Source organism: Ascaphus truei, chromosome 12 (genome assembly GCF_040206685.1).
Source record: "Ascaphus truei isolate aAscTru1 chromosome 12, aAscTru1.hap1, whole genome shotgun sequence".
NCBI classification, from domain to species: Eukaryota; Metazoa; Chordata; class Amphibia; order Anura; family Ascaphidae; genus Ascaphus; species Ascaphus truei.
Window position 1 is genome coordinate 6,691,125 of NC_134494.1, and position 19,911 is coordinate 6,711,035.

Here is a 19,911-nt window from a genome sequence, read left to right on the forward strand (position 1 = left end):
TTGAATCCCTGTGTGTGTCTGTGGCAGTATAAATCTTTGGATTTTATGTGGTTTTTGTGGCTAAAGTTATGCATGGCAAGCCCGGACGACTGAAGCAGCAGAAATCAGGTGTGCAAGCATAAGCTTAACCTCCATTTCCATAATAAGTCATTTCCTGATACAAACTCAAGATTCGGTGCCGTGAATTAAAATTGTTGCGCCCTTAATGGAGAGTTGTCAGATGGATTTGATACCCTAATAAATTTTTCCTGAATGATTACCTGTGTGAAAGATAAACCATGCTAAGTATCACATGTGTACACAAATCACTATCCAAGAACGTGCAAATGCTTACAAAAACACGAATATTATTAATTGCTCACGATGAAGTTCAAAAGTCTAAAAGGTGTACACCCATTATAATGAAAGAAGGAGAGTGTAGGTGTCCGTAGTAAAAGAGAATGAAAAAGAATGGGCATGTGATAAATTAGCCCGGTAAATGTTAAAAGGTTTGTTCGTTCTGGCCAGACTAATAGGTCTTTTAAACCAGAAAATATTATTTTTCCTTCTGCTCAAATGTCAACTAGAAAGAGAATCAGAATAACAGCAGCACAGACCGCGCCCCCCTTTCTCCAGCATGAGCCATGTGCAAAAGATACAAAAGTTAACTCAAAAACTCCGGACCATCAAAGTAGTTTTAAATTCAGGTTATTTAGGAGAATAAAGAAAGAGAAGGACATTTTTATTAATTTAGTTGCAGGATGAAATTGTTTTGTAAATAGGTGAGAAATGTTTGTCTTTTTCTTTTGTTTGTTATTTTTGTGATGTTGGTTGCCTGTGTATGAGAGAAGTTTTGTGTCTGTGTTCTGTATTGTATTTCTATTTGTGTGTAAACCAGTAAAAGCACATCAATTGCATTTCTATAGGATTAGGATATGTTTGGGAATATTTAAAAAAAATGCTGGTAAAAGCTCACATGTACTGTTTAAATTATATATTGTATGGTTATAAGTTATCTGACCCTTATTACAAAAGTCCCCTTTTTTTTTGTTGGGAGGCCATAAAAAATGTAGTTTTTAGGGCTGTGGAGAAAGCTCCATTTTTTAACTCAGAGTTAATGTTCTAATCCAGTGTTTAATAGTTAGTTTACGGGAGAAGCTGGTATGTTATCTGTCCACAGTCATTAGGCAATGCGCCCAGGAAAGCTCGTTGACGTTATGCCCGGAACAGGCTTTGAAAATATTTTTTAGCCAAATGAATAATGCAGAGTGTCTTTAAAAATATAAAGTAGGCCGTGTGCTCGGCCCTTTGCAAAGAGATTATATTACAAGAAATTAGTGTGAAGTCCTATAGAAAATCATTTGACTATCAACTGAATGTGAGATGTATTTTATAACTTTTAACCATTTATTTTTTCCAAAGGTGTCCCATTTTATTATAAGCAGTAGTTATTGTCAAAATCACTGTATAATATATATAATTCTAATCCTGCTGCAGCTCAAGCAACCAAACATCCTAGTTGCTAATTTATTTATTTATTTGTAGAATGTTTTGCCAGGAAGTGGTGCATATGGAGTCGCCTTGTTTTTGGATATGTCCTGGGCATAGAATTAAATGACAGGTGATACATAGTTACAAATGCAGTTACATAAATGAGCAGGGTATACATTATATACAAGGCATTTCACATTTTTTGTAAAATACTTACAGTGGAGTGTTTGGGATGAAAGCCAGACTGGAATTGGCTAGGGAAATATGTCTTGGTATAGTAATTGCTTAATTGGGAGTGAACACATTTTTTGTCCATGACTTTGGATAGTATTGTATTGTATATTTTTATTTATACAGCGCCAAAAATGTACTCAGCACTACACAAAGAATACAGTACATGGAATTATAGTAGTACAGTAAGTGCAGCAAAATCAGACAATAGGAAAGGAAATCCCTGCCCCGAAGAGCTTACAATCTAAGGTTTGAGTGGAATTTACAGAGACAACAGGTGAGGGAATAAATACTGTAGATGGCTGTGCTTGGCAACAATGGGTGGCAGGAGTGACTGGGTGTGGGACAATAGCCATGAGTGCAGGCTATTGAGATGCTTGATTTGTGGGGCGGGTTTAAAGGTTAGTCAGTATTAAATGAAAAGGCTGACACCATTTGCATCTGAGGTGATGGCAGTGAGGCATGAATGAGAGCAAGTGTGTATTGGGAGAAGAGAGATTGGGCCCGTAGGTTGAGACAGTGTTTTTGTCCCCACTTTTGAAGATTGGGACAACTCTGGCAGTTTTCCAGGTCTTAGGGATATGGCCCGCAGACCAGATAGAGTTGATTATGGAAGCAATTGGTTTAGCAATGGATGAGGCCCAAAGTCTTAGGAACTTAGATTGTAGCAAAGTCAAGTACACATTGGCTGCTTAGTTTTAAATGTGAGGTGCGTTAATAGGGGATACCTCTGTCTAAATGAGGATGCCTAGACAATAGTAAACATTGATACAAGAATTTATTCCTAGGTATAAATTATCTCCCTATGAGACACTTATGGGATGACTTATGACTATCAGTAGTTCAAAGGAACGAATTAAGGACTATGTTATTGGTAATAAAACAATTAGTAAGTATTATATGCAACTAATACATTTTTTGAGTCTCTAGGCACAGGTCAAAGTTACAGGTCAAAGTTGAAAGTGCACCTACTTGAAATAGAGTTAATGGTCAAGCATTTCCTACGAAAGCACGCTCTTCATCCCAGATGAAAAGGCAATTTCAAGTAATACTCACCACCAATACAGCAATTAAAGTTCCAGAGTTCTCTTCCTGGATCCACGTGGCTCACGTAAAGCTCATCCAGCTCCACTCAAAGCACAGCCGCTTCAAGTTAATGTTTTGAAGAGTAAAAATAAAACTCTGACCATTAACCCCTGAGGGAAGTAAGACACCAGGTCGAGACCTTGTCTTAATCAGAACATTTATTTTTTAAGGACTCAATATATTTATTTTTTAGAGTGTGTTTAAGTTAGAATTTAGGATGTATGTACAATTGGGCCTTGGTGGGTGGATTGGTTCCCTGGAAGGGAGGCTTGTGAATGCTCTTGTATGTGTTTTGGCAGTACTCATCACTCCCTATGTATGTGTCATGTGCAGCAAAACTTTGATTCAGAAGTGTGTTGCACCCACACCGAGAGGAGGGGGAGTCACCCAGGGGCGTGTGTCAGCCACAAGGAAAGGATCACGAGTCAGCCATTTTGACCATCGCAGAAATTTTGTCTGTTCTGATATTCTGAGTGAATGATGTATATTATGCGTGCAGGGGTGATGATCATGCATTCGCTTCCACAGATACCAACCCCCCTCAATTCTCAGTATTAGAATGTTGTGCTGATTCTCAAAATATATGACGGAATAGATGCCATTTCCTTTATCTAGCAACTGCATACCTAAAGAAAGGTCGCTTGCAAAATTTTTTTTTTTTGTACCATTTTGTGTATATTTTCTGTATGTTTCCATTTTTAAGCCAGCACCTTTAAAGGGCATATTACACTCTGGGAACAACAATCAATTTATGGGTAAAGTGCCTCCAACAACCAGAAACAAGAGAAAAACACCAAATATTTCAGGGCTGAAAACTAGTTTATGGAAAGAACAATTTTAGGCTTGTTTATTTCCAAATGTAGGAGTTGGGTTACTATATGACAGGCAATACATTAACAGATGTGTTAGATTATGTCCTCAATCACACCACTACAGCCATTGCATCACTAAACCAAGAACAGGTCCAGATTAGGCTTATGGCCTTGCAAAACAGAATGGCTTTAGATTACATTTTAGCATCAAAAGGAGTTGTATGCACCCTAATTAAAGAACAGTGCTGTGTTTCATCCAAGATCAGAGTGGCAAGGTAAATTCAAGCAAAACTATCACTGGGAGCGAAACTTTTGAATGCTTTACTGCGTGTACTAGTGGTACTTGTTGTCATATGTTTGTGTCATTGTTCCAAAGGTATGATCCACAAATGTGCTACCCCCTCACCTTCTTCAGAGCTGATGCCATTGTTTGCAGATCCAAGCTACAGCAGTCCCTTGAAGAAAGAAGATGCCAAGTACAGTGTTCTAACTCTGGAAGATAGTTTGGCCGCAGTGCCTTATAAGACTATGACAGTGAAGGGCACGCACCCTCTTCCTCTGACTTATACCAATGAGCATTATCTGATGAGGGAGCACCCCAAAAAACAATATGTGTCTCTGGACTAACATCATGTCAATAATTCTCAAAAGCAATGTTTTAAGAACAAAGAGGAGGGACTGACAAAGTTGCGAAAAAAGGACATTAAGGGTGGTCTGACGACAACAGAACTAGGATCTAAGCAACCATTTTGTCTTACTATTTTTTTCAGACATCTTGTCAATGTTCTAGTCCTTGTCTGTCATTTATGTTGTAATGTGCTGTGTTTGTGTCATCCATTTTGTCTTCTGTCTGTATGAAAGCTGTATGAAAGTTATAGTGTGGGTTAAAGGATGTTTCGCTCTCAATGTTTAGTGATAACAGCCCTCGCCAGCCCAGCTGCAGAAGAAGGGAGGGTGCATACAGCCTTGAGGAGTGAGATTAGAATTAGAGAGACTTCTCACATTTAAGTGCCAGGTGGAGTCTTGAGAAGTGAGATCAGAATTAGGATCGATTTATCAGCATTCGAGTGTCTGGTGGAATCAGAGATATAAATCATTTCTCACATTCAACCCCTTAAAGAATGTATTACACAGCACCCCAGCGTACAGTATGTAAAGTAAAGGTTACTGAGCTTTGTATAATGAGTTTAGCTGACTTTCTCATTTTCATTATGTATTATTTCATTTTTTGTTATGTATTACAAGATTATGTCATTTTAGTGACACGCAAACCACCCCATAAAGGAGCGTGAGCTTTAGTTTTTAGGGTATAAATGGATTTCATATCGTATTACCTGCAGAGAGCTTTTGTTTTGAAGCTGTCTCCGCTGTGTGTACACTGAATAAACTCATTTGATAACTTAATATTTGTTATAACATTTTTTTACAGCTTTCACAATATATATATATATATATATATACATACACACACACACATATATATATATATATATATACACACATATATATATATACATATATATATATACACATTATATATATATAGTGACATAGTCCCAGAATATTAGGCAGCTGTCTGTCCGGTTTTAAGACAGAAAGTGGAAAAAAGAGAAAAAATTATCCATTCCACAGTTTCACATTTGCTGAGACTGTGGCATAGAAAGTCCAGTCCACAGTTTACAATGGGTCTAGTTCTCCCTCACCTGCTCTCCTAATTAAGGAACAGGTATTAATTGTAGTTAGTTTGGCTGCTTCATTCTCTCTTCTAGAGCCTGGCGGCTAGGGGCACGCTGCTCCCCTGTAGCCAGTTCGGGGTGGATGCCCTTTCATGACTTTCACTGTCCAGAGGAATTGCCTGGACTCTTTGGACACTGTCCGCATCTCACAGATAAGACTCAATGTTATTTCGCTATACATGATTGTTATTTAAAGTGGATAACCAGCTTAGCTGCCAGCAACCAAATAGAAAGGGCTGGAACAATGTTTAGTCTGTCACCTGATAGGAGTAGGCATTTCATTTTATGAGTTTGTTTCTTAAAGTGACAGTGTGTCAGAAATATTGAGAGTCACTGATATGAGTAAACTGCTAAAGGGTTAATGGCTGAGAGCCCAATGTGTATTTGTTAAAGCTGCAGTCCCCTACTGGGATGAAATAAAACAGGCAGAAGCCCGAGTTATGCACTATAATGCTACGTGTTATCCTTCTGTTTCTCTAAATAACCCTAGAAGACTGTCGTGAAGAGCCCCGACAGGCGTCAGCGCTACAAAAGAGGGCCGTCTGTCACTATATAATATAAAAAAAAAACTCTATCCCTTGTTCTCTTGATTGGCCCTATCACAGTAAATAACCCCATTAAAGTGCAACGCATGCCTACATATACCAGTTTGAAATCTATGCAGTCACAGTGTTGCTGCCAAAAAACTGCATATCAGGGCAAGCTTTTGGCAATTGTCATTTCCCCCAAATATTTTTTTTGTGGTTTTTTGTTGTTGTTGGTATTTTGTATATTTTCACATTAATAGTTATAGGGAGACTTCAGTAAGTGATTTATCTCATATTTAGAGCAGTTATAGGGTCACCCCTGTGTGGATTATTTGGTGTCTAACAAGATGTGATTTGCGAATGAAGCTTTTCTCACATTCGGAGCAGTTATAGGGTCTCACCCCTGCGTGGATTATTTGGTGTGTAACAAGATCTGATTTCTGAATGAAGCTTTTCCCACATTCAGAGCAATTATAGGGTCTCACCCCTGTGTGGAATCGTTGATGTTTAACAAGATTAGATTTGTGATTGAAGCTTTTATCACATTCAGAGCAGTTATAGGGCCTCACCCCTGTGTGGATTATTTGGTGTCTAACAAGTTCTGATTTTTGAATGAAGCTTTTCCCACATTCAGAGCAGTTATAGGGTCTCATCCCTGTGTGGATTGTTTGGTGTGTAGCAAGACTTGATTTATGCCAGAAGCTTTTTCTACATTCAGAGCAGTTATAAGGTTTCAACCCTGTGTGGATTATTTGGTGTGTAACAAGTTTATATTTCTGACTGAAGCTTTTCTCACATTCAGAGCAGTTATAGGGTGTCACCCCGGTGTGGATTATGTGATGTTTAACAAGATTCGATTTGTCACTGAAGCTTTTCTTGCATTCAGAGCAGTTATAGGGTCTTACCCCTGTGTGGATTGTTTGGTGTGCAACAAGACTTGATTTATGCCTGAAGCTTTCCCCACATTCAGAGCAGTTATAAGGTTTCAACCCTGTATGGATTATTTGGTGTGTAACAAGAATATATTTCTGACTGAAGCTTTTCTCGCATTCAGAGCAGTTATAGGGTCTCACCCCTGTGTGGATTCTGTGGTGTTTAACAAGATTAGATTTCTGACTGAAGCTTTTCTCACATTCAGAGCAGTTATAGGGTGTCACCCCTGTGTGGATTCTTTGATGTTGAACAAGATCTGATTTACCAATGAAGCTTTTCCCACATTCAGAGCAGTTATAGGGTCTCAGCCTTGTGTGGATTCTTTGGTGTCTAACAAGAGCTGATTTCTTATTAAAGCTTTTGTCACATTCAGAGCAGTTATAGGATTTCTTCCCTGTATGGATTATTTGCTGTATAACATTACTGCATTTTCCACTGTAGGTTTTCATTCCCTTGCTCTTTAAACACTCTCTTTGTCTTGTCTGGTATTGTGGTGTCTGTAAATTTAGTAAAATGCAGTTGATGTATAGGAATGCTCTGCCGAGTTTCTTGTAAACTTCTTCCAGTTCTCATACAGACTTATGCAATGTTGAAGTCCTTAAAACATATTTCCATTAACACCTCTGTAATTTATGATGTTTGGGACATTTCTTATCTTGCTTCTTGTTCACAGATCAGTCGTGTGCTGCAGATAATCTGTGGTGAGAAAATGTATTAATGTAACATTGCAATGCAACAAAGTACATTTGGATGAGAGACAAATATTCACCGAATTTGACCCTTATAAAATTTTACTTGTGCCAGATACTGAATCATATAATTAAAGTTACATGTTATATTACAGTTATATTTACAATCACCCAGAGGAAGGCAAAGAAACACCCAAATTAATCATTTTACATCTAGAGTGGTGACACTGTTTATTCTAATTCGGCTAGAGCCGCAAGCCGCGAGGTGTCCCGGCTTTTGCAGTGAATTCCCTCGGCGTGCCGCACGTCACGATGCGCGGTCATGCTTCATCGGGAGCGTGCGCGCACGGCGTGCATGCCCAGGGCTCCCCGAAGGGAGCCCTGGTGTCCCGCGATGTGGGGGATTGTGGTGGGGGGCTCCGGGGGACCCGGGGAGGGGGAAGCCCCGATTGGAGGACCGATCCTCCGAGGCTCCGGCGCGCGCCCGGCACACCTCGGCGCACGCCCGGCACACCACGGCGCGCGCCTGGTATCTGTCGCGGCCGAGACCGGGTAAAGGTTAGAATAAACTCGGCCGCGACAGTATGTCTCATAAGTGGAAATAAATATGTCCTCTAGTGTTGCACCAAGTCCCAAAAATGACCGGGTAACCGGAAAAAAAAATACCCGGCTAGGTAGCTGTGACTTACCTGCCGGCAGCGGCGGAGGGTGTGGGGACTGCGGCTGTATCCTGGTGGCAGTGGGAGCAGCTAAAGACATCCATCAGGTGGTGGCAGCAGAGGACGTGACTGCTCCCGTGGCTGAAGACATCCTTCACAGCCGGTGCTAGCAAGTGACCGCAGCATGAGCGTTACTATTGGACAGCCGGGGTGGAGCGCTTCGACTTCCCTGTGCCTTTCCTCACCAGTTGTCCTATAGTAATGCTCCTGCTCTGGTCACATATTCCTCTGTTCCCACTGGCACCAGCTGTGAAGGATGTCTTCAGCTGCTACCACCGGCTGAAGAGAGACGTCATCTGCTGCAACCGCCTGATGGATGTCATCTGCTGCTCCCACAGCCACCGGGATGTCACCATGGTCTTCCTCACCCTCCGTAGTGGTCCACCACACCCTCCGGCGCCGGCTGCAGGAAAGTCTTCTGCTGCTCTGCTCCTGCCACACTCCAAAAAGGAGGACCAAGGGAGCAGAGCAGAATGGAAATTACCTGGCACAGGGTTCCATGCCCCTCTCGCGGGGTCTGGGTAATTTCCAGGTACTGAAATTATGGGCGGGTATGCCAGGTACCGGGTAATATTATTATCATAATTTATTAGTAAAGCACCAACATATTCTGCAGTGTGGTACAATGGGGTACATTTTGTTATGTATATTACATAATCAGTTACATACAAGTAAGGACAAACATGCACAAACAGATACAAAGCAGTAATGGGGGCCCTGCTCATGAGAGCTTTCAATCTAGAGGGAATGGGGGACAATGTTCAAACAAGAGGTATCTGACTGAAACTGAAACCTGAGGTCTGGGTCCAAGCCCCAACTGACTCAGGTCTCTGTGGCATCCATGTTCTGATTAGTTGGCAGCCCTCCTCCATAGTTTCTGGTGGAGGCCGCGATCTATGTAAAGAGCTGCCAATTTCACTTCCAAAGCTCAGTCTGATCCTGGCGTGGAGAGTGAACTAAGCAGTGTGCTTCGCGGCTGTGCCGGAGACACCTGAAAACGTGACTGGGAGCCTAACCAAGGCGGGAGATTTGAAAGTGCTCTCTCGTGAATTGCACCAGAGAGGTCTGGGCAGTCTCGATCCCCACAGGAGTGGAAGCAAAACCTGGGTATCCCCAGGTAGCTGGGATTCCCCTCGTATTCCTTGTCTCGGTGAGTAAAAGATCTGTTTGTGATTTTGTGCAGTGCTTACTGGCTCCGGCTGGAATAAATACTCTTTATTGAAATGCTTTGTCCTGTCTGGTGCCTTGATCCGGGTGTTCTGGTCTCCTGTCATAGCTAGGGTTTTACATTTAATTCTAGACGCTATGCAAAGCAAGGAGGAGACGGAGGAGGAGGAGGGGGGCGACTTCCATTTTAGTAGTGTCTCCAGTTGTATATATTCCCTCAAATCTTTCTCCAATTAAATTAGGGAGAAATGCCTGTGCTGCATATGGAGCACACCTGAGGTAGCTTGGGAGCTCTATATGCTAATAGATATGTAAAGTATATTTAAATAAGTCCCATCCCACAATTCCTAAAATGATTTCCATACCAACTATATAGAGTTGATGAGCTTAAAACACCATAATGACTGGAATGGTGTCAGACCTAGAAAGACCAGAACCCACAACCACTGCTTTTCTTTGCAGCAGATGTAGCAGTGTGAGCTAAACCAGCTAATTGGTCACAGCATACTTAGCTTTGAGCTCTACTTCTAATTGAGTGCTCACTCATATCTGTATAAAGCACTTTTCCTGTTCACCCTGGCAGTGGGCACCGTAGGGTTAACTATCCTCAGCTTGGTAGGAAAGGAAATTGATTCTTGCAGGTAGGCCATACAGGCCTCTCTCACTACATGCAGATTAGTCTTTTTCCTACAGCTAGGAGCAGGGTTTGTTATTTTCTAAAGGAAAGACTCACCTGACTGTAATTAGTGCACTCACACCAGGGATCTCAGCCTCTCTACCCTGAAGCTCCGATTGGCGCACCCTGCAGGGTGACGACGGAGGCCTGTGCGACCGGGCAGCCCCAAGGAAGCGTGTGTGAACGCTGGGGGTAGAACAGCAGTAGCTGTTTGAGCAGTCGAAGGCTCATTGTTAAACCGCCTAGGCGTCGGAGAATGCAGTGGTGTGGGACTCCCAAATAAGTGCTTAGCACGCGCACGTTCAAACGTGGGCGCACGTGCTACATTCCCACTGGCGGGCGCGTGCTTGAGGGAGCGAGAGCCAAAACGCTCCGATTGGGCTGACGTCAGAGCGACAGTGTAACGGCACACAGGGTGTGAAGGAGCCCTGACAATGCTGCAGCATGGAACGCTCAGCAGACAGGAGTCAGATGCCAGATACTGATGTCATTACGGAAGCTGGAGGAAGTAAAGGGTCGCTAACGAAAATTAGGGGAGTCCTTAGATTAGTGTACAAAGAACTGAGAGAGTTGAAAAAAAAGCATCAGGAGGTTGCAGAGCAGTTTTAGATCTAAGAACCGTAACTACTTATTTACAAGTAAGGACGTTCAAAATGATTTCACTAAACATCATCATTCAGGAAGTAAAACCAAAAGATTTGATGATATCAATAGATCTAAAAGATGCCTATTTACATATCCCTATAGCAAGGAGACATCAAACATTTCTCAGATTTATGATAGACCAGCAACACCATCAATATACGGCTCTGCCGTTTGGACTGGCGACGTCTCCCACAACGTTCACAAAGGTGTTGGTCGTAGAAGAAAAAGGGGCGTGGAAATGTATCCGTATCTAGACAATTCTGATAAAATCACAAAGTCAAGGCGAACTAATACAAGACAAAGACATCGTCATGTCTTTTCTAAAACAACATGGCTGGATCATAAACATCGACAATAGCCATCTAATTCCAACTCAGTCTTTAAAATTCTTGGGAGTGGAGTTCCACACAGCAGAAGAATTGAGATTACCAGAGACAAGAATCCAAGACATTGCGATCCAAACAAAAAAGCTCAGAACAGCGAACAGGTCTTCAGCAGTAGAATGCATGAAATTTCTAGGAAAGTTTACGTCAACCTTAAACGTAGTAAAATGGGCAGGTCTACATATGAGACCATTGCAACAAAACTTCTTACAACCGTGGAACAGAGATCCCTAGGATGTAAGACAAGAGATTTATATAGACCCACATACAAAGAGAGAACTAAAATGGTGGGAAAATACTCAGAACCTGTTAAAAGGGCATACGTTACACCAGATACAATGGGTAACAATTACCACAGACGCAAGCAGCCCAGGTTGGGGAGCCCAGATGGGAGACTTGCTGGTACAAGGTTCCTGGACAAACCAAGAACAGTTACCATCAAACAAGTTGGAGCTAAAGGCAGTGCAGAAAGCGCTGGAAGCATTCCAAAGCCAGGTAAAAGATGGAAATATACGAATACAATTAGACAACAGGGCGGTAGTAAAATATATCGCCAAGAAAGGTGGAACAAGGAGCAAAAGACTGAAGCTAACGTCAGAGATTCTGGCATGGGCAGAAGGCTATGTTACAGAGATAACAGCCATACATATTCCGGGGCCCGAAAATATTACAGCAGATTTTCTCAGCCGCAATCTAGTTAATCCAGGATAGAAAAAGTAGCAAAAGCGCTCAAATGCCAGGCCAAATAATGATGTAGTGCTAGAACCAACATCCAAAGGAAATCCGTAATCACAAATGTAGAGTAGTAGTAATGCAGCTAACAATAATGGGTACAGTCCTCCTGAAGACAGGTAGTGGGTAGTACAAGACCACCCACGATCAATCTCATTGGTAGGTTCCCCTTGTAGCAAAAGTACTCACGTTCCTTGGTGTGGCTGGCTGGTTGTGCAGCTTTCAATGCTGATATGCAGAAGTACAGGATTGTGAGTAGCGCACGAACCGAAAGGAGCAGGAAAGGACCCAAAATCAAAATATATAAAAAGGGTACTTTATTGTGTCATGAGACCCATCCAACGTGTTTCTAACGTCACAGCGTTGATAAAGAACTCTGTGACGTTCGAAACGCGTTGGATGGGTCTCATGACACAATAAAGTACCCTTTTTATATATTTTGATTTTGGGCCCTTTCCTGCTCCTTTCGGTTCGTGCGCTCCTCCCAATCCTTTACTAGTAGTTCATCCAGGAGAATGGGCATTAGAAAAACAAGTGTTCCACAGGCTGGAAGAACGTTGGGGGCAGCCAGAAATCTAATGGCTTCTCATCAAAATCGAAAAGTGGAAAATTATTGTGCAAGTCATTTGCATCCGAGCGCAAGACACATAGATGCCCTCAGTTTCAAGTGGCAATTCAAACTGGCGTATCCGTTTCATCCAATTCCCTTCATTTCAAAGATAGTGAGGAAGATCAGGAGCGATCAAGCAGAAGTGATACTGGTGGTACCATATTGGCCGAGGAGACCATGGTTTACCCATCTCATAGTATAATGATAAAGTGAAAACAGGCGCAACAAAATAAAAGGGATGAACACTTAATAAGTGAACAGAATAATGCTCTTGAAATAAGTGAAACACAGAAATAAATTAGCGTATATACGATTTCCCCCCCTGCTCAGACCCACTGGGAGGGGTAGTCTTCACTCGTCCCCAAAGGTTACAGTAGTAGACACGAAATCCAGGGGGAGCAGGGGAAGAAACAAGAAATAAAACAAAATCTAAGTGCAGCAGAATAACAATGGGAAAAAATTAGTTTCCAAGATCTTGGCTCTATTGAAATGACTACTTACAAGGTGAAAGAGTCAAAACAGCAGGGTTGACTAATAGTCAGTGGTGGGTATGTGATGTAGTTGTCATCAAGGTGGTTCAGGTACTCAGGAGGGTATGGCCCAAATGCAAGAGAGAGAACAAACTGGCATAGCGCAGATCAACCAAGGTATAAAAAAGTTTATCTAAGTAGAAAATACACTCACAATATATAGGATAAAATCGGGCATGTCACACTTAATAAATGTATCAAAGGATATCAACAGCCAGCTGACTCACCATCCCGCAACTCTCCGCGCTCATCCGTCTCTGCCTCTGCTCAACTGCATCACCGCACGGCTCGGCGTCTCATCCGGTTTCGTCGGTTGGTGGGGGCTGGACCTTCAGTGACTCCTCTCCAGCAATGGAGAGGAGTCACTGAAGGTCCAGCCCCCACCAACCGACGAACCCTGCTGTTTTGACTCTTACATCTTGTAAGTAGTCATTTCAATAGAGCCAAGATCTTGGAAACTCATTTTTTCCCATTGTTATTCTGCTGCACTTACAGTAGATTTTGTTTTATTTCTTGCCCATCTCATAAACATGGCAATAGATACACCATGGCATCTATCAAATATCAAGGGACTGATGCAATAGGAACCAGTATATCACCCAGAACCCAACCAATGGGCCGTGGTGGCTTGGAGATTGAGTGTGAAACACTAAGAGGAAAGGGATGTTCAGATAGAACAATAAAAACCCTGATGGAAGCGAAGAAAAAATCTACATTAAAGGTATATTACCGAATTTGGTTATGCTTCAGGGACTGGTGTGTGAAACAAAAACAGAAGTTTTTTTCTTCAAAGATTGTGACACTAGTGGAATTCCTACAAGAATGTTTTGAGAGAGGTCTCAGTTCACTGAAGGTGCAAGTATCGGCATTGTCAGAGAAGAATCTAGCAACTGAGAGATTCATTGTCGGTTTTTACAAGAGGTAAAGACCACAAATTTAAGAACAGAGTGCCCGCATGGGATCTATCCCTGGTACTAGATGTTCTGGCCATGGCTCCTTTTTAAACCTATAGAAGAAATAGGATTGATGTTATTATCATGGAAGGTGGCATTCCTGATAGCAATTACATCAGCAAGGAGAGTGGGAGAATTACAAGCCTTGTCTTGTAAAGAACTGTTCCTAGTCATCCACCAGGATAAAGCGGTATTGTGACCGGTGTACCATGTCTTACCAAAAGTAGTTTCTCAATTTCATATAAAATCAAGAAATTGTAATTCCTTCATTTTGCCCAAAACCTGGTAATAAATAGGATGAGCGACTGCATAATCATAATGTGGTAAGATGCTTTAAAGTCTATATTGAGAGGGTGCAGGAAATAAGAAAATCAGATAGATTGTTTATCATTCCAGAAGGACAAAGGAGGGGACAAGAAGCGTCCAAAATGACGATATCCAAGTGTCATGTTTCAGGAAAGCATATGAAAACAAAGGACAAAATCCACCTTTGAATCTGAAAGCCAACTCAACAAAGGCCATGGCCACTTCATGGGCATTTAAGGCACAAGCATGACCAGGACAAATATGCAAACCAGCAGTGTAGTCCTGTCACGGGAGACCAGGTACTTACAGATTTATACCGGGATCACATTACTGAGCAAAACCAATAAGTAAAATAAATTGTGATTTATTCCTTAGTAACAGGCAAACACACATTGGATTACAATAGGCAGAAGGAAATACACTTACTTTGGGAACTGGGATACAAAACGGACTTTCCTAGTCAAACTTTTTCCTTGCAATGTCAGCAAAGCGTCTTTGGGTCCGGTTTGACCCGTTCTTGGAGGTTGCAATCTGTGGACAGAATCACAGGTCTGATCGGTCTTTCTGATCTCTTTCAAATCTCAAATCTTTCTCTAAATCAAATCTGATCTCTGGCTGGCAACTGACAATCTTATAACCTTTTCAAAGTCATCCCTGCAGTCTTACAGCCAACTTGGAGCGTGGGAATTTCATCTCTGGCCAATTACACACTTTGCCAGGTTTATGAAGCTGGCACCTATGGCTGCAGAAAAGTAACGAGGGCATGTGCGGAAAATGCCATCTTGCCTCACTTAATATTCTAAGCCCCCGCAGGCTCAGTGCCTGGAAGTCTGGGCAGGTGACAACATCCCAGGATGCTAGCCTCTAACGATGTTATCCTGCCCATCTGCTTGCTCACACCTAGGGCACAAGTGTTACTTTGATCTATGGTACTTCAAGGAGAATGGCTGGCACCAACCTCTTGGGGGGGCAGGAGTTCCCCTTTGATCCCGAGATGAAAAGACCCTGACTTATGTTACATGTATAAAGTAACACATTTTCCCTTTACTTTTAAAACTGTCACAGCCTTATCCTGGACTTGAGTAACCCTAAAACTCCTTATACTGGAGTTAAGGTGACCTGGGCAGGGTCCCTTTATACTAGGGATATATATAGTGCGAGGATAAATTTAGCCACGTATGCCCCGTGTAGGTTATGGTGATACTTTAACCCTTTGTGTCCCGGTTACCTGCAACACTTGGGTCCCAGATCTGACACTCTAAGAACCCCAAACATGGATCAGGGGTAACAGGGTGGGCTTAAACCTTTATTACTGCTTAAACCTTTATTAATAAGCCTAGTTACCCCTTCACCCTCACAACTCCCTACCTCAATATGCAGGCTTTGTTACGAGCGCCTTGTCCGGCTGTTTAACTGGCCTGACACTTGAGGTTTTAGGTTCACTCGGCATGTCCTATCTGGAGAGGCCATCAGCGTTTCCATGCGCGCTGCCTTTCTTGTGCTGAATGGAAAAGTCAAATTCCTGCAAGGCTCCAGCGGAGCAATTTACCATTCTCTTCAGATACCCTTTGTAACCAAATCAGGGGGTTGTGATCCGTGATCACGGTGTATGTTCGGTCATACAGATAGGGCTGCAGCTTACGTATAGCCCACACAATTGCCAAAACACTCTTTTTCAATGGTGGCATAAGCCACTTCTCTGGGCAGCAATTTCCTACTCGGGCACACGACAGGATGTTCACCCCCCTCCTCCCCTACTTGGCCGAGTACCGCACCGATACCCTAGTCCGAGGCATTGGTCGGCACTAAAAATGTTTGGAGTAGTCTGGTGCGCCTAGAATAGGTACACTAGCCAGTGCTGTCTTTAATGCCTGAAACGAAGTTTTGCAGGCAGGAGACCAGGCTACGAGAACTGGGAGTTGCTTACGTGTCAAATCAGTCAGGGGTTTTGCAATGGCACTATACTGGGAAACAAACTTCCTATAGTATTTTCCTGCGGTGCCTAGAAAAGCCATAACCTGCTTCTTGGTTTTGGGCACAGGCCACTGAACGATGGCTTCTACCTTAGCTGGTTCTGGCTTAAGGTGCTTACCCCTCACTCTGTGCCCTAGATACAATAACTCGGCCATACCCACTAGACACTTTGTAGGTTTCAGAGTCAGCCCTGCTTCCCTAATTCTTTTTAGCACCGTAGCCATATGAACTAAGTGAATTTCTCAGGAACTACTAAACACTGCAATGTCATCCAGGTATGCACGTGCAAAACTTTGCATCCCTTTCAGCAATCGATTGACCAGGCGTTAGAAGGTAGTTGGGGCATTCTTCATCCCAAATGGCATCACTAAGAATTCATAGAGGCCACTTAGAGTAATGAATGCTGACTTCTCCCTCGCCTCCTTGGTCAAAGGGATCAGCCAGTAACCTTTCGAAAGATCCGTGGTAGTCAGATACCATGCCCCCGTGAGTTCATCTAGCAGCTCATCCATGCGTGACATGGGATACGCATCCGACACTGTCAAGCCCAAGGGCTCTGAGACTGTCTAATTACACTAGGGCCAACATCTCAACTTCCCTCTCTATATTGCCCTTCATCTCTGCTGATACCCGATAGGCATGCTTATGCAGGGGTCTCTGATCGCCCGTCTCCACTGGGTGATCGGTTATATATGTTCTGCCCAGCTTGTCCGTGAACAGAACCCTATACTACCCTAACACTGCCTGCGCTTGCACCCACTGCTGTGCACTGAGCTGGGACACTATCTCTACCTGCTCCACTGTGCCCCCCCTGCCTAGATTCCCCTAGGAGGTCAGGCAGAACATTGCTCACCGGGTCCCCCATCGGTGGAAGCCATCACAGATGCCACACTCAGTGCAAAGTACTCTTTAATCATATTTATGTGATAAGTCTTTGACTTTGACTTTGAGTCCACTTTACGATCCTCCCTCTCCTCTCTCAGTTCTGCTACAGACCCTGACAACCTGGTCAGGAACTACAACTCTGCCTTGTCCTCCTCTCTTGATCTACATGCCCCGCTTTCTCTCTGCCGCACTCGCCCTTCTAACCCTAGACCCTGGTTAAATTCCCATATGCGCATGCTGCATTCCTCCACTCGTTCCTCTGGAGGAAATCTCATACTCTCGCAGACTTCCTTCACTACTAATTTATGCTATCCTGTTTCAACTCTGCCCTCTCGCAAGCTAAACAAGCCTACTTTTCTTCACTAATCAACATGCACAAGTCTAACCCACGCCGACTGTTCTCTGTCTTTGATACTCTAGTCAAGCCACCCTCAGCTGCCTCACCTTCCTCCATCTCCGCTCAGGACTTTGCTGACTATTTTAAGGAAAAGGTGGAATTCATACGTCAGAACATCCCCTCTGTCTCTTCCTCCCATCCTACATCTCTTCCTAACTCCTCCTGCCTTCCTTGACTCTTTTTCCACTGTCTCAGAGGAGGATGTGTCGCTGTTGATTGCCTCTTCTCCCTCTACCACTTGCCCTCTTGACCCCATTCCCTCCCATCTCCTAAAACCTCTTGCTCCTACTATAATCCCTACGCTCACACACATTTTTAACTCCTCCCTCTGCTCTGGAACCTTTCCATCCTCCTTCAAACATGCAACAGTCATACCACCCTCTTCTCCTTCACATTCTCCATACTCTTGGTATTCGGAACAAAGCGCTATCCTGGATCTCATCCTACCTCTCCCATCGTACTTTCAGTGTCTCTTCTGTTAACACCTCCTCCTCCTCTATTGATCTCTCTGTGGGGGTACCCCAGGGCTCTGTCCTGGGACCTCTTCTCTTTTCTCTGTACACACTCTCTCTAGGTGACCTAATAACATCTTTTGGATTTAATTATCACCTCTATGCTGACGACACACAAATATACTTTTCAAAACCCGAGCTTACACCTGCTGTACAAACCAAAGTTTCTGAATGTCACTCTGCTATATCATCCTGGATGGCCCTCCGCCGCCTTAAACTCAACATGGCTAAAACAGAGCTCCTCATACTTCCTCCCAAACCTGCCCCTACTACCTCCTTCCACATTACTGTAGGAACTACGATCATTAAACCAGTAGCCCAAGCACGCTGCCTAGGGGTCACACTCGACTCCTCTCTCACATTCGCCCCTCACATTCAAAACATTTCTAAAACCTGTCACTTTTTCCTCCGCAATATAACAAAGATACGCCCTTTCCTCTGTTGCTCGACTGCTAAAACTCTGACTCAGGCCCTCATTCTCTCCCGTCTAGATTACTGTAACCTCCTGCTGACCGGCCTTCCTGCCTCTCATCTGTCTCCCCTACAATCTATCCTAAACGCTGCTGCCAGAGTCACGCTACTCTTTCCTAGATCTGTCTCAGCATCTCCCCTCATAAAATCCCTCTCCTGGCTTCTGATCAAATCCCGCATCTCACACTCCATTCTTCTCCTCACTTTTAAAGCTTTACACTCTTCTGCCCCTCCTTACATCTCAGCCCTAATTTCTCGTTATGCACCATCCAGACTCTTACGTTCTTCTCAAGGATGTCTTCTTTCTACCCCCTTTGTATCTAAAGCCCTCTCCCGCCTTAAACCTTTTTCACTGACTGCCCCACACCTCTGGAATGCCCTTCCCCTCAGTACCCGACTAGCACCCTCTCTATCCACCTTTAAGACCCAACTTAAGACACACTTGCTTATAGAAGCATATGAATAGCACTGTGGATATTCTGAACACATGATACATAAAGCTTGGCCCCCTGCAGACGCACTTACCAGAACTCCCTCCTACAGTCTCTGTACGTTCTCCCTACATACCAATTAGACTGTAAGCTCCTCGGGGCAGGGACTCCTCTTCCTTAATGTTACTTTTATGTCTAAAGCACTTATTCCCATGATCTGTTATTTATATTATCTGTTATTTATTTGATTACCATGTGTATTACTACTGTGAAGCGCTATGTACATTAATGGCGCTATATAAATAAAGACATACAATACAATACAAAGTCCTCGTTCTTCCTGTCTCACACCCTAACTGTACAACGTAGTTGCACTCATTCATCACTCTGAGAACCGTGTACGGAACAGACCAGGCAGCCATTAATTTGTTCTGCCGAGTGGGCTTTAGAACAAGTACTTGCTGCCCTGGGATGAATGTTCTGCTACGAGCGTTTTGGTCATACCAAGTCTTCTGCTTGCTCTGAGCCTCCCTGAGATTAGCCTGTGCCTACCCCATAAGCATTTCTAACCGGTCTCTGAGATCTACCACAAACTGTAGCACAGAAGCATCAGTATTGGTAGTCTCCCCTTCCCATCCGTCACAGAATAAGTCAAGAGGTCCCCGGACCCTGCGACCATATAGCAGCTCAAAGGGAGAGAACCCGATAGATTCTTGCGGTACCTCTTGGTATGCAAACAACAAATGCTGCAGGCGAATCTCCCAGTCCTTCCCTTCAGCCTCTATAAAAGCTTGAAGCATCTGCTTCAGGGTGCCATTGAACCTCTCACATAAACCATTTGTCTGGGGGTGGTAAGGGGTCATACGCTGGTGCTTCACCCCGCATGCGTCCCAGAGACACTGTAGCAATTCACTCATGAATTGCAACCCTTGATCAGTTAGAATCTCACTAGGGAACCCAACTCTAGTAAAGATCACTAACAATGCTTTTGCTACTGCCCTAGCATCGATGGTGGCTAGCGCTACAGCCTCAGGGT

At 43.4% G+C, this 19,911-nt stretch overlaps 1 protein-coding gene across 6 annotated transcripts in view; it reads right to left on the minus strand.

Annotated features, from left to right (window-relative positions):
- Positions 1-1,795: 1,795 nt before the first annotated feature.
- Positions 1,796-19,911, minus strand: part of LOC142464315 (uncharacterized) — a 223,742-nt gene continuing 205,626 nt past the window's right edge. For 3 of the 6 annotated variants that reach the window (XM_075567802.1, XM_075567803.1, XM_075567804.1), the window contains 2 exons: positions 14,632-14,736; positions 1,796-7,491 (listed from right to left, as the gene is read on the minus strand). In XM_075567802.1, coding sequence (XP_075423917.1) covers positions 6,168-7,244 — 1,077 coding nt within the window. In that variant the 5' untranslated portion in view covers positions 7,245-7,491; positions 14,632-14,736 and the 3' untranslated portion in view covers positions 1,796-6,167. The remainder of the gene's footprint in view (positions 7,492-14,631; positions 14,737-19,911) is intronic. The other 3 variants (XM_075567806.1, XM_075567805.1, XM_075567807.1) reach the window with 1 other exon arrangement.